The 18,192-nt window shown below is 42.7% G+C and overlaps 1 protein-coding gene across 1 annotated transcript; it reads right to left on the reverse strand.

Moving 5' to 3' along the window:
- Window positions 1-3,309: 3,309 nt before the first annotated feature.
- anxa1a (annexin A1a) lies at window positions 3,310-9,157 on the reverse strand. The gene is given in 13 exon segments (XM_071531402.1): window positions 3,310-3,897; window positions 4,056-4,175; window positions 4,284-4,342; window positions 4,449-4,544; window positions 4,670-4,814; window positions 5,518-5,552; window positions 5,555-5,596; window positions 5,760-5,850; window positions 6,354-6,467; window positions 6,624-6,718; window positions 7,485-7,575; window positions 8,126-8,206; window positions 9,036-9,157. Coding segments are annotated over 13 exon segments (1,143 nt in total). The 5' UTR covers window positions 9,150-9,157; the 3' UTR covers window positions 3,310-3,837.
- Window positions 9,158-18,192: the final 9,035 nt, after the last annotated feature.

An 18,192-nucleotide genomic window follows, 5' to 3' on the forward strand; every position in this document is an offset into this window, starting at 1 on the left:
ACAATGTCCAAACATCTTACAATACAAGCTGTGCTTGCCATAAAATAAATAATTATGTGTAGGTTAGGCTGTAGTCTATTTGGTTAGGGACATCCAAGCAAAGGGTTAATGCGCCTTCCCCTTAAATAATATTTTTTATTAAGGATCTAATGGTCATTCTTAATGGGTGTTTGTGCAAAATACTATGTTAATACGTGTAGACTATGTAAGATGTATCATGTTAGTTGCTGTTAGTTGTTGTTATCTAGATTGCGCTGCTAAAGCCACATGGTTTGTTTGTCTGCCTGGATCTTGCCATCTTGGCAAAGCTAATTAGCCAGCCAATACAGTTTTGTCATTTTTTTATTTGCAAATTAAATTAGAAAACTGTACAGTCATGTACCTGAACATGTTAAAAGACATACATGTGTGTTCAATTTGGCCGCTGATCACTGAGACATATGTACAAGTTGAGATCAAGCAGCTGAGAACCATGCAAAAAATAACAAAAAATGGATGGAGGGTTGAACTATAGAAAGACAGACTGTTTGTGCTCAATAAATATGTCACAATTTTTTCTAACAATATAGGATATATTTTTAAAAATCATGTCTAATTTTTCCAAAGAAACGAAATAAAAGCTGTCAACACAGTAATCCCAACACAACTCTCTTTTTCTAAACAATTAGGCTACAGTATAAATAGTTGTCCAGTCAAATGTATTGAACATATATAATTAATGTTATGATTAGGTCAACTTAAAGCATTTTGGTGTCTGCAAAAGTAAGTGACAGCACTTCCACCGTTTTTGTAGAATGACCCAAGATTGTTTTCTCAGCTACAGTGGTAAGCAAAACATTATGATGCCACAGTGAAGTTGACCTTTGAACTTTTGGATATAAAATGTCATCACTTCATCATTTTATCCTATTAGACATTTGTGTGAAATTTTGTCATAATTACCATATGAATTCTTGAGTCATGGCCAAAAACGTCATTTGTGAGGTCACAGTGACCTTGACCTTTGACCTTTGACCACCAAATTCTAATTAGTTCATCCTTGAGTCCAAGTGGACGTTTGTGCCAAATTTGAAGAAATTCCCTCAAGGCGTTCCTGAGATATCGCGTTCACGAGAATGGTACGGATGGACGTACGTACGGACAACCCGAAAACATAATGCCTCCGGCCACGGCTATCACTGGCGCGGAGGCATAAAAAAAAACAAAAAAAAAACAAGAAGCTGAGATACTGCATGAGCAGGACTTTAATTTCTGTAAACCAGAATTTTGTGTTCCTATGACATTGTTATGTGGTATGAATATATAATAAATAAATAAAAAGTCATTATGCCGGTCATGGTGAAAACAGCAGAGAGCACGCTGTTCTATTTCGTATAGGCTTCGCCCTCTAAGAGCCGTCGCTATTGGGTTTATCCCTCTCGCGCATGTGCAGTCTGAAGATTTTCTTTCATCGGCCGAAGAAATTACTGGCTTTTGGGAGCAGAGCTCAGGTCCCGACACTGTATATTCTATGATTGAGGACCTGAGTGTAGCCACTGTAGCGTAAGTGGCGGGAAAGAAAATCTTCAGACTGCGCATGCGTGAGAGGGATAAACCCAATAGCGACAGCTCTTAGAGGGCGAAGCCTATACTCATAGAATCTGGAGTTATGGTAACAAAACTAACGTTCTCTCCCACAGGCTTCTGTCTGTGTTCAGTGAGAGCAGTGCAGAGCGGCTGTGGTGCCACATGAGAAATGACAAGACCCAGATGCAGGCATAAGTTGGTTATGTAGGCTTAAAGGATAAGGCCGGTGTTTTTTAATGCATTGCTTACTGTCAACAAATCCTATGAAAATGACAAAATCAACAATGCGTTTGCTCTACTCCCGTTACTTTCTGACTTCCCACGTACCGTTTTTAGCCGTCAACCCGGAAGTAATTGGCTCCAATTGTAAGATAAAAACCTTGAAATACAGCTCACAAAGACATAGTTTCAATTTTAAAAATCACTAACTGTTACCACGAAAAGTCAGACTGTTGTAGTTATTACCAAATCAAATTAAAATGGGAACAAATTCTTCATTACGCCAGGGACTATTTTCGGTGCTACGGAACTACTTTCCTGAGATCACAAACGTGTTTACAGCCGGCTTATTAAGTTGTTTGAGGAAAAAGTTGGCTGGCCCGGTACATCGTGATGATGAAATATGCTGCCCAGAGCAACAGCATGGCTCTTTGACGTGTTTTTAATAGTTTTTTTAATACAATGGAGTTCTATGGCTGCTGGGACATGGCTTCATTGGGCACCGGCTACATGGACAAGATTTGCTGGCAAAACAAATCATTGCTGATTTTGTTATTTTCATAGGATTTGTTGAAAAAACACCGGCCTTATCTTTTAAAGCTGCAATAAGCGACATTTTCTTACCACTACAGGGTGACAGAAACTGCAACACCTTTGTAACTAAGCACAGCAAAGCCACTGCACATGGAAGCCTACCAAGGACAAATGTTGCAAAGCACCATGCGTAAGGCTAATAGCTAAGCCGTACCTACGGAGAATTATTGCTGGTTACTGGTTTCGCTTTGCAGGCCTTTCTCCTGCTGAAGGTTGTGTCCCACAAACAATGACAAGTGAAGAGGTAGATAGCAAGTTTACTAGTTTACTAACTTTACTCCCTCGCTTCATCGATCGCTTATTGCAGGTTTAAATGGAACTTTCTCCTCCAGGGCAATTGGGCAGGTGCCCGGGCACCGGCTGGCTCCTGTATGTGCACGTGCCTGGTCAAGTCCATCATTAATGTCAAGTCTCAAGTCTAATGTTGAACACCCAGTCAAGTCAGAATAAATCAAGAGTACAGTATCAATTTAATATCTGAAAGAAAACAAAATATCTAGGACTTTTCAATGCAATATCCTTTTAGTACTAATAACTTTAGTACTAATAAGTAGTAAGTTCATCATGAATTTGATTTCTATAATCAGTTTCAACTTCAACAAATTAAATAATTCCATACATATTCAGAAAACAGAATTTAAATTCAGCTGTCTGGTGGAAGAAATCTCATCACTTTTAATCCAAGTCATTCACACATACAGAAGATATTTTGTCAAGACTTTAGAAACCTTTTCAAGTCATCAAAGTACAAGTCAAAGTACTGAATCACCTGAACCCAAGCCAAGTCTCAAGTAATCTCTTCATGCATCCAGTCAAGTCACAAGCAATTAAAACTGTGACTCGAGTCCAAGTCATGTGACTCGAGTCCCCACCTCTGATATGTGAATCACAGTGTGAGTCAACTAACTTAACACAGCAGAGACGACTCAATTCTGCCTTCATACAAAAAGCTTTTATTTGCAGAACGTCCAGGCTCCTTCCAGAGAACTACTGCCCCTGAATACATTTGGCACACGGTGAGCTCATATGGATTTGGTATAAACTTATTGCAGCTGCGCTGTGATCATAAGCTTTGACTCCAGCTTCTCTCCTAGCACCAGCCCTTGGTATGAGAATCTAACAGGTGAAAGCAAGGTCCCAATCACTCTCTCACTAAATAGACTATTCAGAGCATAGGTCTACTGGAAAACTGCTTTCAGATGTATTCCTAGAGTACTGGATGGAAAAGGGATAACAGAGTTTGATAGGAAAGAGAATATCTACTAAAGCGTTGCTGTTTTCTGTGTTAATCTCTGCTCATTACTGTTTAATGTCATGAAAGTGAAGAGAGTAGACTGCTTTGGCAGTTTTCCACGAGAGCGTAGGGCACAAAGGTCTAATGTGATAATAGAGGACATTCTCCATAGCTGGGCAGGGTGGTGCGTCTTCAGTTGTATGAGCCATAATCCCAGTTGGCTGTTAGTTCTCACCGCCACACAGAGCCAGCAGTATCTTCTCATAGTCTCCCTTCGTGTCATCCTGAAGGGGAGAAAAGACTTTAATAAACTGAAAAAAGAGGGGTTTCAGATTCCTCCTTTTGTATATTATATGTACCCCAATACAAAGCTCAACAATTCTGACATGCTATATAGGCTATAGGCTCATTCATTATTGTAGGGCGTCAAATGCTTACTCACCAGAATTTCCTGGTAGAGTGTTTTGCCGTATTTCTTGTACTCGTCTTTGATCCGTTTCATGTCCACCTCAGAGCGGCTCACCATGATGCGGGTCAGGATTTTGGTGCGGGTTCCTTTACCCTGGGGGGGGGGGCAGAGAGTCAGGGAGGGATGGCTTTGGGCAACGGGCACAGTATCGTAGTTTCCTTCCATGCCTTTTTAAAATGTTTGTAACTTAACACACAGTACCTTCATGGCCAGGTTGAGTTTCTCAGCAAAGAATGCAGGTCTGCTTCCAGCACACTTCACTGCGGTTAAGAAAAGAAAAAGAGTGGTTTAAGTTTACACCAAGTCTGCATAGAAATCAATGAATGTATCTTCAGGCAGTTGATGAGTAGATTTTTTTTCTCTTACCTACTGCTGTGAGACAGCTCTCAATGTCTCCCTTCATCTCCAGGTCAATGGCTTTGGCCATGTCCACTTTACTGTACTTGGAGTATCTCTCAAACACTGAGAGAGAGAGAGAGAGAGAGAGAGAGAGAGAGAGAGAGAGAGAGAGAGGCGGTAGAGCATTAGATTCTTGACAGCGACGTACAAAGACAGACGTCATTGAACAGGGCGGCTGGCCAGCTGACCTTTGCGGAGATGCAGGGCGCTCCTGGTGGTGAGGATGTCGATGAAGACGGAGCAGTCCGTGCCCTTCCTCCGCTCCCCTGCCTCGTACAGAGACCTGGCATCGCTGTCTACCAGCTGCTCACTCACTCCCTCAGTCCTGCTGGCCTACGAGACACAGAGGGCAGCTTCACAGTGCTGAACCAAACCAGGCTGGCTCCAGGATCCCAAAATCATAATTCACTTTCAGATGAAGCTGCTGACAGTACGAGTATTTCACTTTCAGATGATTGTATGTAAACATGTAGCCTTTTATTTCGATTTGACACAGCGTAGCCTATTCTCATACTGAAACTTCTTTGAGCTGTACTCCTGAATTCATAAAGTGATGGTATATGTTAATGTGGAGTAGGAATTGTCTTAGGCAGCACCTTATGGTCTGTTGTGTGTGTGTGTGTGTGTGTTGTGTGTGTGTGTGTGTGTGTGGGTATGACTTAAGTCACTTTCAGGGACACAAACCAGACTGAAGACCAGTTGATTGGGGACGGCTTGTGCAATTGGGGACAAAAGCCGTGTCCCCAATTGGTAAAAGCTGATTTTTGTGTCAGTGGTTAAGGTTAGGGTTGGGTTAGGTTTAGGCAAGTGACATAAGTAAGACTGGTGTGTGTGTGTATGTGTGCGTGTCGTGTGCGTGTGCGTGTGTGTGTGTGTGTATGTGCTTATTTTTGAAACCAAAGTCAGCTTTGCACTACAGAAGCTGGGGAGTGTGTTGCGTTGCCACAGCACCTTAGGGTCTCCTTGTGCTCTGGCTGAAAAAAATAGAATTAAACATACAGTACAAGACAGTAAGGAAGCATGGACACACACACACCTTGCAGAGTGCAAGGAGGGCATTCTTGAAGTCTCACTTGTGTCAGACCTGATGTCATCCTCCAGCTCCTTCTTGTATTCTGTAGGCAGAGAAATCACAACAATATCATTGGCAAGTACAAAATATTGATGTTCAAAATTGAGATTAGTGTTTCACCATCACAATCTGTTTGGAACCTTTTATTATTTAATAAACTACTTCTTTTTACCCATTCTGCATGAATTGATAAACTAAGCACACACCTTCCTTGTAGGCTTTCTTTATAGCTAGGATCTCCTTGTTGTTTCGAGAAGCCAAAATCTCTATCAGGGTGTCCTCGTCTGTGCCCAGACCCTGAGACAGGGAGGGATGGATGGATGAGAGAGAGAGCGAGAGAGAGGGAGAGAGAGAGGGGAGAGCTGGCATTAGAAAAAAAACATCTATCCATGCAGAGACCTTGGGATATATAGGAATAAGAAATAGAAAAAAAAAAACAGTACTGTATGTGCTCATTCATGGAGTCTCATTTATTCTAGATGTTTGCGATGAGAGAGAGAGAGAGAGAGAGAAATAAGGAAAGAAAGATATGGACTGTAAGCCTCTGAAATCACTGTTATTCTTCACTGACCTAATACAAACAAACACACCTTTTGCCCTCCCATTGAGAAAACATCAAATGCGGAATGAATATGTGGAAGTGGGTGGATATGATTACACAGTAAAAATAACAAGATAACGCAAAAACGTTGATTTCAGTCTTGTTCCAGTGCCTTTGGTTTCAGAGGGTTTGTGTAGTTAATGCATTCATCTGCTTGTTGTGTGTGTGTGTGTGTGTGTGTGTGTGTGTGTGTGTGTACCTTCATAGCCAGTTTCAGCTGCTGGGCGTCATACTGGGCCGGTGTTTTCAGCAGAGCCAGCACCACATCCTCCAGCTCTCCCTTCAGAGCGGACTTCAGTGCAGATTCCAGAGGCTGCGGAGAACAACTGATGAGTGATACGGTGTGTGTGTGAGTGTGTGTGTGCGTGTGTACATACTGTGTGTACTTTAACACAATCTAATATTTGTCTGCCTCCTCTCTCCTGGGTTTAAACATGGTCTTTGTGTGACTGTGTTTGCTTCTCCTCACCTTGCCGCTGGCCTGCTGGTACGCCTCTTTAATCTGCTGCCGCTGTTCGTTGCTCCTCTTCACCAGAACCTCGATGATGGTGTTCTCATCCACACCTAGAAAACACACACAAATGACGGAAGCTTATTAGAAAGACGGATCTGATGGCTTCTATTATTCTGCATATGTATAACAGAGTCCAGTTTGATAAACAGCGAATTGTCTGTCACACACAAAAAGAGCCACCCTGCAACATACAATTCAGTTTGAGGTTTGAATTAGTAAAGATCTAGTGCGATGATTTCAACTCAGTCAGTCAGGATAAGTTTGATGTTGATTTCGAACTTCGGCACCCAGCAACAATGGAGGCACAGACATTTCAGCTAGTTTGGCAAGTAACTGGCTGGCTATTGTCTCCTCATTAACCATGCGTACTGTCGACCAATCAGAGCATTAATTAAAACCTGGGTGTAGGTGTTTACACCAAGAAGTAGACTGGAATTGTAAATCTGTTTGATTCTGTTGGCAACCAGAGGGAGAGTTTTCCAAAGGGTGTTTCACAATGCTGACAGTTATAACAATTTGGGTAACTTTACATTAACAGGTGCTTTGTTAAATTATACCATGAAACTGAGAAATGCAATTGTCATTGTACTGGACCTTCAATTGTTGTACCATTATGCATGATTAGCAAAGTGAGTGACTTCCTACCACAGTTGATGGTATTGTTACTGGTAATGATGAGTGTTTTCCAGCAGAGGGCATTAGTGTTCCTACAATGCACTTCATTCTCTCAGCAGAGACGTTGCAAAGCCATGACATGTTCACACACGCTCACATTCTTTCTCATTCTGTCTGCGTGTGTGTTTGTGTAAACCTTACCTTTCGCCTTGATGGCTTTGTCCAAAACTCCTGCATCTCCATTGGGGCTGAAATTGGGTGCTGAGGTCACAGTTCCCTCGTTGGGCAGGACCTGAGGGATACAACACAGACTATTATGTTTTCAACGTACATGACTTGGACTGGATCGAGCTGCAGCAGATGAGCAGAGGCACAGCAATAGCAGAACAGAGTGAAATCACGCCGGATGACCCTGCGCGATGGAGTTCACTTTAAGAAGCTAAGGGAAAGGAGAAGTAGTATTTTGTTCTGTTTGAGTTTATGAAGGGAGGGGCTCAAATTCCTGTTCCAATGAGTCACACACTCACAAGACTTAGTATGGTCATCTTCCTCAGTTTCTGTGGGCATGAACTCATTATCACTCAAACTCCCTTTCACCCTATTTACTCTCACATTATCTTTCTGCTCTGCCCCTCTTTCTTCCTTCCTTCCACACCTTAAAAACTTCCCACTCATTCATTCTCTTCCTCACTCTTTTCTACCCTTTTCTGCCTCCCTTGTGCTGAAATGAACTCTGCCTGGTAAATTTTTCCACCCCAGCATACCACAGGAAGAGAAAGAAAAAAAAGGCAGTTTGGATTGGTTGGCCCTAGTAACTGGAACAGAACCACAGAGTGACGTACTGATTCATCAGGCAGGCCCAGATAGACCGTCTGCTGCAGGAACGCCTGGATGAAAGACATGGTGGGGCTGCTGGAGTCTGTCTGCAGGGAGAGCGGAAACAAGATTAGAGAGTAGAATAGAATAGAATAGAATAGAATAGAATAGAATAGAATAGGAAGTTTGGGCACTGCTGGAATCCAAAAAGAGAAGATATTAAGGAAATGAAGTAGAATAGGACCCAATGCAACAGAAAAGACATGACATTCTATACAATGTAGATAATGTAGAAAGTGGAGAAGAGTATGGGAGTCTGTGATGAGGAAGAGTGAGGGATCTTAAGAAGTAAAGACATAGAAGAAGTTACACTGGAGAATATAATAGAGTAGATGCAGATTATATTGAATCTAGAAATCACCACTCTTTTGCAAATCAATGACATGAGTGCTATGTGTGCTAAAGTTCTTATCTACTGAACATGTCAACAGAAGGAAACTGAAACAAAGCCAACACTTAACCCCTATATACTTTCCCATCAGCCAGTCCCGGATTGCACTATCCTATGTATATTTACCGTAGGTTTATGCGAGGCGGTTTTCTATAACGGCAAACATGTGTAGACTGCCGGACCACACCTACGCTCAGCTCTGACACGGATATGTATAGGATAGATAATAATATGCCCTAATGATAATAGATAATAATATTCATATTCATGCAGGGCAAATTCTGCTGCGTAATTAAATCAGGTTACCACTGGAGTCAAAAGTGTTTCTCAAACAATTATCACCGCAGTTCTCCCAACCACACCCACAGGTTACATCAACAGTTTAGGGGGGGACAAAAACTTTTCAGCTTTCACACCAAGTATCAAACTCTCACCAAGTCACCAAGGACAGATTTGTGATCTTTATTTAAGGAAAAAAGACTCACCGTTTGAGCTAAAGGGAGAAGTTTTTCTTGCTGTGGTTCCAGGGGCGTTGTAGCGACAGAAACAGTATATTTATACCCATGATAAACCCCACCTAGTAACAGGATCCAGCCCATACTCCCTGCATCGCTGCTATTGGACAGAGCCGCTGCCTGCAGAGGGCAGGGAGTCTCCATCCAAGCCGTGCGTAAAAACCTGGAACAGCTTTTTCCAGCAGATAAAAAAAAAAAAAGTCACGCACGCAGTTCTGCCTACTTGAAAACAGATGCAGATCAGCTCATAATCTTCCATAAATATTCCATAAAAGTTGGATACATTGGATTTATTTGTATTAATTTAAGGATTCCCAAATGTAAAATCTCTACTTAATATCGTATGGTGTCACTGTAATATTGCTACAATAGTCCAATAGGGACTCACACTATAGCGAGTTTATAGTGACTTTATTGTACTTTGTGGCTTCTTTAATCCTCTGTGGTAATTGGGTATCTGTGGTATCATTTTTAACCTATAGTAGCTGCATATTTTAAAGTTGTACTGTGATATTTATATAGTGTCCTTCTGAACTGTGTCATGCTCTGACACAGGTCACTGACCGAAAGCTTAGCACTCTTGTGAATAAATTATGTGAAGCTTGCAATGGAGATAGTGTGTGGAAGACTTTCTTTTTGAATGTCCTATGTGGTTTTTTTTGGCCTCCAGCGCCTTTCAGAGTTCCTCTTCCCTCTGTCCTGCTACACTTTCTAACAGAATTACAACAGTTATTTTTCTGTGAGGTGAATGTTGAATGTTTTTGCAAGTTGAACACCTCCAATAGAAGGTTCTACCCACATTGCTCTATCACTCAATATTTGTGACCTATAGATCTATTTATGTGTTTGCTGGTAGCCTGGGTGCAGGCATCAAACACAACTCTTATATAATATGTTTTTAAAGCAGCCATTTAGTCTGTGTTGTATAGGACTATCTCTCTGTGGATACAGATATGCAGGTCTTATCTATGCCAGTGGCTCCCAAAGTAAGGGTGTCCTCAGGGTGTCCTAAGCATGAGGAATAGTTGCTGCTGTTTCATTTGTTTGAAAGACGGTGAGAGAGTGAAATAGGAATGTCTCTTTTGATCAGAGACGTCCCTAATGTTATCTCCCCACTTGCAACAATCTTGTCAGACGGGGTTCCCTCAAACAAAGCCTCATCAAATCTGGGGAGCCTTGACATGAAAGCGTTTGGGAGCCCCTCATCTATGCAAAATGCTCCACCAGGAGTGAGAAAGAAAGAAAGAAAGAAAGAAAGAAAGAAAGAAAAAAGACCACCTAACAACCTCTAGGCAATTCCTCTATGGATTCTCCTTTTGGATGAGGTAATGAGCTTCCCTAAGGTGTGGTGTGTTGTCATGGCAGCACAGCCAGGGCCTGACACTACCTGTTGGCTACCTGCCTCAACACAACGTAATGCTTTCCCACAGCTGAGATAATGACACGTTTAAAAGGCCGTATCATTCAAACGACTGGATTTACTCGGAGATACAGCTGAGTCAAACCCATTAAAGCTTGATAGGTCCTTGATAAGGTCCATGGTAGTTTGTGGCATGTTCTTCTAGTGTGCCAACCCAATGTTTGTGCAGTCTCCTATTGTGTATCTCTTTGTGTGTGCGTGTGTGTCTGTATATTTGTTACAGCACCTCTATATTTATTTGCCATAGCATATCTTCTACTATGCATGTGTGTCTCAGTCTGTGTTTGTATTTCTCATTTCTCAAAGTGACACATCTGTATATCCGCCCAAATCTGCGGCATACGGTCAGGGCAGGGATTGGATTGAGAAAGAGGAAGCAGGGGCAAAACCCCATTTTCATTACAATGGCATCATGAGGGATTTATCTCAGGCTGGAGTGTTAAACAGATGATTTAGCTGCCGTCCAAATGTTCCAAATGAGTCCTTCAGTCAAAAACGAAAGGAAATCCCCTTAAGAACTTGGCTATGAACAGCAGGCCTAGAGAGTACAAAACCTGCTCATCATCATCACATCATCATCATCGTCATCATCAGTAACAATAACTAAACATTCAAATTTCTGTTTTGACCAGAGGTTTCAGCCCCTTCATCCCAGCAACCAGACATAAACATGTCACCTTTTGTTACCTGTCCCAGAGTTCCTACATCATTCTTGGTGTTTTATCATGTATTCAACTTCTGTTTACCTGGATACAAGTGACCCCCCCCCCCTCCCCCTCAGTAGTGGAGGGTCAGATTAGCCCAATAATTCCACAACAGAGTGGGGGTCTCCAGGAAAGACAAACAGACATGAGAGTGTGTGTATGTCTGTGTGTGTGTGAGGCAGTTAGCATCAAGTTACAATCTCTATCTTACACACGGGAAACCTGAGGACTGTTTAGGGCATCTTTTTACCCGCAGGCTCTGCAGGGTTTAAGCCAGTACCTGGTGAAACTCCATCTCTCCAGGTTTAATATTTAAAGACTGTTGAGAGTTTGGTTCCCCTCAGAGAACGGGAGCGATGCGTTCCACAGCTTCCTCATCTCTTGCTCCTCAACACCTGCTCACACAGCAGCAGGTTAGCTGCACCTGAATCACACTGAAGGGATCTGATCTGCTCTGATACCAGCTGGTCGTTTATAATCAAGCCTTTTTTTGATTTGATTTTTTTTTTCTGTCTTTCGTCAACTTTTCTTGTGGGTGAGTGTTTTACTCAGAGGAGTTTAAATTGTATATCCTGTAGGGGATTTTACAGGCCAATTTCATGGTAGTGTGTAGTGTGTTCACTGATTAATATGAGTGATTATCTGAGATGGAAGATTTACTCTTGGATACTGTCTTTGATGGAGACCCAATTACGATCTAAAACCTGGAATGATGTGAAAGATGAATTTCAGACACAAACTCAACTCAAATTTTTGGACATTCTGTCTTTGCTGCAGAGTAGCTTACGGCTTATAGCAGCTTGGAGCGGATGACATAAGGATTCCTCTCCCTGAGTGAATTCTGCTGTGTGGGCTTTTTGACATCTGCAATTTGTTTGAGGGTTGAACTGGAGTTCAGAAAGTAAAACTGAAAAATTCTCACAAAAAAGCTGCTAAAACACTGAGATAGAAGAAGAATTTTGTTTGTTTTTGCTAAGAAATTAGTATATAAGATCTTTGTGGTTTTGTGATAAATTAAATGTCATGCTTTCTTTGCAGCTCGTGGACCAGGACAATTGCATGTGCTCACACATAAAAAGCATACACAACAACACCAGTCACAGCCACTGCCACATACAGACTCATATAAACATATAAACTCATATACATCATGTATGTAAATTCTCCTGGAGCTGAGAATGTGTCCTTGTCACTCACCTTCCTGGGAAAGAAAGTAGGGAGACATCATGCTGTAGCCCCTGCAGGCAAGCGATGTGAGTATAAAACACACACACGCACACGCACACGCACACGCACACACACACACACGCTAATGTTGACTTGTATTCATCGTTATGAAGGTAATGATGTCCTTGCATGTGTTTGTGTATGGGTAAGGTGACTCGGGCAGCCCTGGTGCAGATTATGGGCCCTAGCATGTGTCCACGCTATTCGTTCCACCTGACAGAAATGTGTTGCAGACAGACAGGCAAAGGTAGAAGAGGTTTAAATATTTCAGCTACTTGGCTGGATCCATTCCGAAGCAGTGAAGCAGTCAGTTTATCAGAACATAGCACGCTGTTCCTGATGGGGTCTGGATTGGAGCCCTGGATCTGAGGCCAGCCGGGTCCACTCGAACCAGACTTACACACACACGCACACACACACACACAGACACAGATGCAATCACACATACTCATAAACAGGCATATGTGCACGCTGATCCCTAAAACCAATGACAGTAGGGACAGCTGGTGGACACTCGTACCCAGCAGGGTGCAAAGGACTAGCACACTGTATCCAAGTGTGTGGGTGTTTTGCTGCATGTGTTTGTGTATACACATGGTGTGTGTGTGTGTGTGTGTGTGTGTGTGTTTGCATGGGAAATACGTGGACCAGCATTATGCCAGCATTCTGTAGCTGCAAATTCCACCATCTTCTCTCCAGATGTTTCAGTTACCTGCAGGCTATCTGTTCTCCTGCCTCTCCCTCTTTTCAACACTTCATGTTAATTTTTTCATTTCCATGTCTATCCACTTATGTTTTGTCTTTGTGTTTGTGGCATTCCGGTAATCCAGGTATAAAAAGCTTTTTCTCTGTCTGTTTGTATGCATGTAGTATATCAAACTTTCCCCTTTTCCCCACACCCTCTACACCACCCATGGTGACTTCTGTTCAGGCGCCTGGGAGACGACTAACCGGCCCTCGTGCCCCGAGGACCCCGTGGTGTCGTCGCGGGCCGGGCGCGTCCCGGTGGCGGCGCCGGTGCTGGAGGATTTACCGGGCAGCGTGCCGGACCTGAGGGAGGAGGCCCGGCACCAGAGGCCGTGTCCAGTTCACAACATACACTTGGACCAGGAGCTGGATGACACGGCAGGTCAGCCTGGTAACACACACACACACACCCCACCCTCCACCCCCAAGACACACACGCTCACACACACACTCAGAGACACACACGCAATCACTGAGGCATGTACTGTAGTATGCACACTTCCTTTCTCATGATAATCTACAAACCACAAAATGTAGTATAACCTGTCATCTGCCCATAGATGCATTTTTAACCCCTAACCAAACCCAAAGTATGTGTTCACCACACATGCTTACACTATTTTAAGTCTTTTGTGTTTGGAGTCTTTTGTTTTTTGCCTCTGGGTCTACCTTCTGTCTGGTCTCCAGCTCAGGCAGCAGGTGACCCGTGTGTTTTTACCTGACTGTTCCCTGTCATTCATGACATCATTTCTGTTTCTCCACTAAAAGGTGTTTCTAGGAGGAAAGTAACAGCGTGACGCCACGCCCACATTCTTCCACCAGGAAAGAAAGAGGGAAGAGGGTGGGATGGGAACGGGAGAGACAGAGTGATGAAATGAGGGGGCCATGTTATGGAATGTGTCAATATTTTAGATAAGCCCAGCCACATTGTTGGCATTACTTTCAAAATGAAAATAAACAGGAACTAACTACTACTGACTATTATGAATGATCCTAACACACTTAACTACGAAGAATGAATTTAATTAACAATTGACATTCAGGATGCATTTTTCTCCTGTTTTTTCTTAATGAAGACTGTAATATTCAGAAATAAACATGTAAATAAATACATTAAACTGCATGCTAAATCACTCATCATAATCATGAAGATGTAAAGCGCGTTTTAAACTTGATGAATAAAAGGTAAACTGACTCACTGAGGTTTTTTTGTGTTTTATTTTCCCCAACACTGCATCCGTGTCAGAACATATGAAAGTGCAATAAAATGATGATAAATCCATTATAAACAAGCACACTAGACACTTTGCTTTTTTTCAGTTGGGAAAAGTGGGAAGTGAATAGGTTGAAAGGGCTTAGTTCTTGTTTCAGTTGGCTGGAATACAATTAGTTTGTTCACTTAAGAGAGACACCAGCAACACTTGGGCCTGAACTTCTCCCTAGTTTGACTACAGCAACCACAGTTTACAGCAGCCAGACTGCAACTTTGACAGTAGTTTGAATTTGGGCCGGAGTTGAAGGAGTTTGCACAATCTTTAACACCATGACAAGGATAACAGCAAATAAAAGTGCCTGCTGCATTTTACATTAATTTGTATGTTTTTTTGTTTTTTTTTTATCACTGATGTATTCTTAAAAATATACTTGAATATTTCTAATCCTCTTCAGTCAAGTGGCTGGAAGATATTTCTTAGGATATCTGGAATGCTTTTGTTTGCCATGGAGGAAATTCTTTCCTCACAGGTGAGTGAGAAAAAGAAAAGAAAAGTAAGACTAATATGAACCAGATCAGAACTGTCAGACCTTGTCAGACAGAAAGAATTCTCAAATCACAAATCTACCAACCAGAAAGAAGTTAAACTTGTTTTGCATTGTGATTATTAAGATTGTAACAGAGGTTAATCAGGGTGCGGTGCAGTTTTACACTTTAATATCAAATAGTGCATTCACTGCATTGCAACACAATTAGGCAACAGATAAAACTCGTTACTCATTACTCCACTCCCCAAGTTGATTTCAACTGTCCATCAACATTTGCTTCATTGTTCAAGCTGTGGTTCATCACAAGGCTCTGTGGTTGAAGAGGTGGACTGCTTTCCGCCGCTGGATTGGTGCCGATCGCAGGAAACACCCTGGACAAGAGGTCAACCGAGGTGCGGTAAAGACCTATGCAGAGAGGGAGGGGTGTGTGTGTGTGTGTGTGTGTGTGTGTGTGTGTGAGAGAGAAGAGGGATACTTGTGGTAGGGAGGGGAGAAAGATAATGTCGGTGTATGGAAACTCTAGAGGTTTTGAGGTAAGGAGAGAAGTGAAGTGTGCTACTCACCATCACCCTGTGTACTGTGTGTTTTGGACACAGAATGGAATGCATTTCTGATAAGGTATGATGACCAGTAGGGGGGTAGATGTGATTTTAAGGAATATCTGGAGAAAGGTGTGTCTTTGCAAACTCTGATAAGGGCTGGATGCACACAACATGCTAATTTTGCTCTGAGAAAGCTTCTGTGTAAATGATTTGGTCATACTTTATTTGGATAGTCCAGTGCTGATGCTCAACTTACTATCAAGTGACTATAATGTGTCACTAAAAAGTCTATTGAGTTTCAGATGATGCAGAAGTGTGAAAAGTAATCTATTGATAGTCAGTGTGTGGGTTAGGGTTACATAGTGAGATGCAGCAAATATGCAAGAGACACTTCTATCAACAATTCCCTATGATGACTGAATGTGTCTTGCATATTCTGATTCAGGCTAAATCGAATCAAATTTATCCATATGAAATGCATTTAGAAATTTACTCAAAGTGGATTTCACTGTATCTGCTCTGAGGAGACTAGTCTGTGACCTGTTATTTCTGCACTGGTCTTACCAGGCTTGTCAGAGTCTCAGCTGTCAGACGGCAGCGATGTGGAGCAGGCGATGGAAGGCGACGGGTCGAAAGATGTCAAGATCTACATCCCCTACGAGTCTGCCGAACTCTGCATAACCCAGGTATAAATGATCACACACTGAGTCCCCCATGCATCATAGGGGGATACAGGCACAGAACATACAGTACATTCATGACTTACTTTAAGTGTAAGACATTTATGTTCAACAATTGGACATAGCAATCGTTGAATCGGTTTTGTTCCAGTCATTACATTAAACAAACAGTGAAAACCATCTATAATTGGTATGACTCCATAGTTCTAAACCCACCCAATACAGCAGAGCAGATGTAATGACCTTTATTTATCTTATGAAACAGTGAGCAGAGGCCTGAATATTAGTCAGACTTGTGACTAAAGGCTATGCGCAGTTGCTGCAGACACATACTGAAGTCATTGTCAGAAACTGTGTTGTGTTCTCCCTCTTACTCACATGGTCGCCCTGACACTCCCAGTGTTCGCTAGAAGGCATCTGATTAGTATGTGCCTCCATGCTGTCTGTGTGGAACCATAACACTGTATCAGTGTGGACAATGGTGTCCTGAAGTGGATGCAAGCAGTGTGTGTGTGTGTGTGTGTGTGTGTGTGTGTGTGAGGGAGAGAGAGAGAGAGAGAGAGAGAGAGAAAATATGCATGCTTATGCTCTGTATTTAGTGGGTGTTTCTGTTTCCTAAGAGAAGGCAAAATGCGTCATCAACCATCTGACTTACTGTTTGCTAGAAACTATCCTTACATCACATCGAATATTCCTTTTCCCTCATGTTGGTTAGCTTGTCATCTATTGACAGCAGAGTGTTTATGTTTATAGAGTTCTGGGCATTAAATGAGTGAACTGAAAAAAACCCTGCAGGTTTGAACTCTAATAAATATAACATAAACTTTAGTCTAAGTCATATGTATGTGTGTTTGTGTGTGTTGTGTGTCTGTGTGTGTGTGTGTGTGTGTGTGTGTGTGTGTGTGTGTGTGTGTGTGTGTGTGTGTGTGCATTGTATACAAACAGATAGCAGAGGACATGGAGGTCATGAAGAGCAGACACCTGGAAATGGTGCAGGAGCTGGAGGAGAACTTTCAGATCGCAGCACGAGAGAACCAGGTGAGGAGAGGTGTGTGTGTGTATGTGTGTGTGTGTGTGTGCACTTGCGTTTGGTAGTAATGCTACAACCCTCTCATGTTGTGTGATCAGGAGCGGACGGTGCAGACGATCAGATCTCATTACCAGAACAAGCTGAACGCTCTGAGGAGAATCCTGGATCTCTACCAGCAGAAGGTGGAGAGGAAGAACGCCGACTGGGAGAAGAGGGTCACGGTCAGTGTCCCTCCCTCTTCCGTCCATTCTTTCCCTCAGTGATCCCATCCATCCACCCCTCAACTCACTTAGCCCTTACATTCCCTGCTCTCCAACTCCCTAAATACAAACCTAAACTACCTCCTACCCCATCGTCTCCCTTATTATCTCACTATCTGCTGTCTGTCAGGTTGGTTCACACACTAAAGCTCCTATAGCTGCCTGCACTGAATGAATGAAACCTCAAACACATGTGCATGTGTTGCTCTCCCTGCCTGGTCCTGTCTTCTGCAGGCCTTGGCCACACAGAACGAGCAGCTGGTGGAGGAGCAGAGAGCTGACAGAAGGAGGAGTAAAGAGGAGGCCCTGCAGTGGCACAGAGAAAAGGTTGGAGCTACCACAGGAATCCCAGGCAGCTTTCAGCGACCTCTTATGGCCTGATTTGAGTACAACTATCATGAGGCAACTGAGGTTTTTTTGCCATTACATAATCATCAGGCTAACTTAGTTCTTGTCTTTACCAGAGCAAAATGCTGGAACTGTTCTCCAACAAGCTAGACGTCCTGCACAGCCACCAGGCCTCCAGTGAGTCTGTGTGTGTGTGTGTGTGTGTGTGTGTGTGTGTGTGTGAAATCTATGACTATTATAAACCCATTATAAATGCCCTATGACTCTGTACAGCTCTGCAGGAGCTGCAGATGGCCAGACAGGAAGTAGGGAAGGTCCAAGAAATGTTGATGACATCATCGCAGGAGGAGGAGCAGCAGGAAGCTGCTGAAGAAGGTGAAAGCTCAGAGAACAAAGACCCTTCAGCAC

Source organism: Centroberyx affinis, unplaced genomic scaffold (genome assembly GCF_046629955.1).
Source record: "Centroberyx affinis isolate AG114_WGS23_722 - 3 ecotype Tasmania unplaced genomic scaffold, CSIRO-AGI_Caff_v1 ptg002074l_1, whole genome shotgun sequence".
Lineage (NCBI taxonomy): Eukaryota > Metazoa > Chordata > Actinopteri > Beryciformes > Berycidae > Centroberyx > Centroberyx affinis.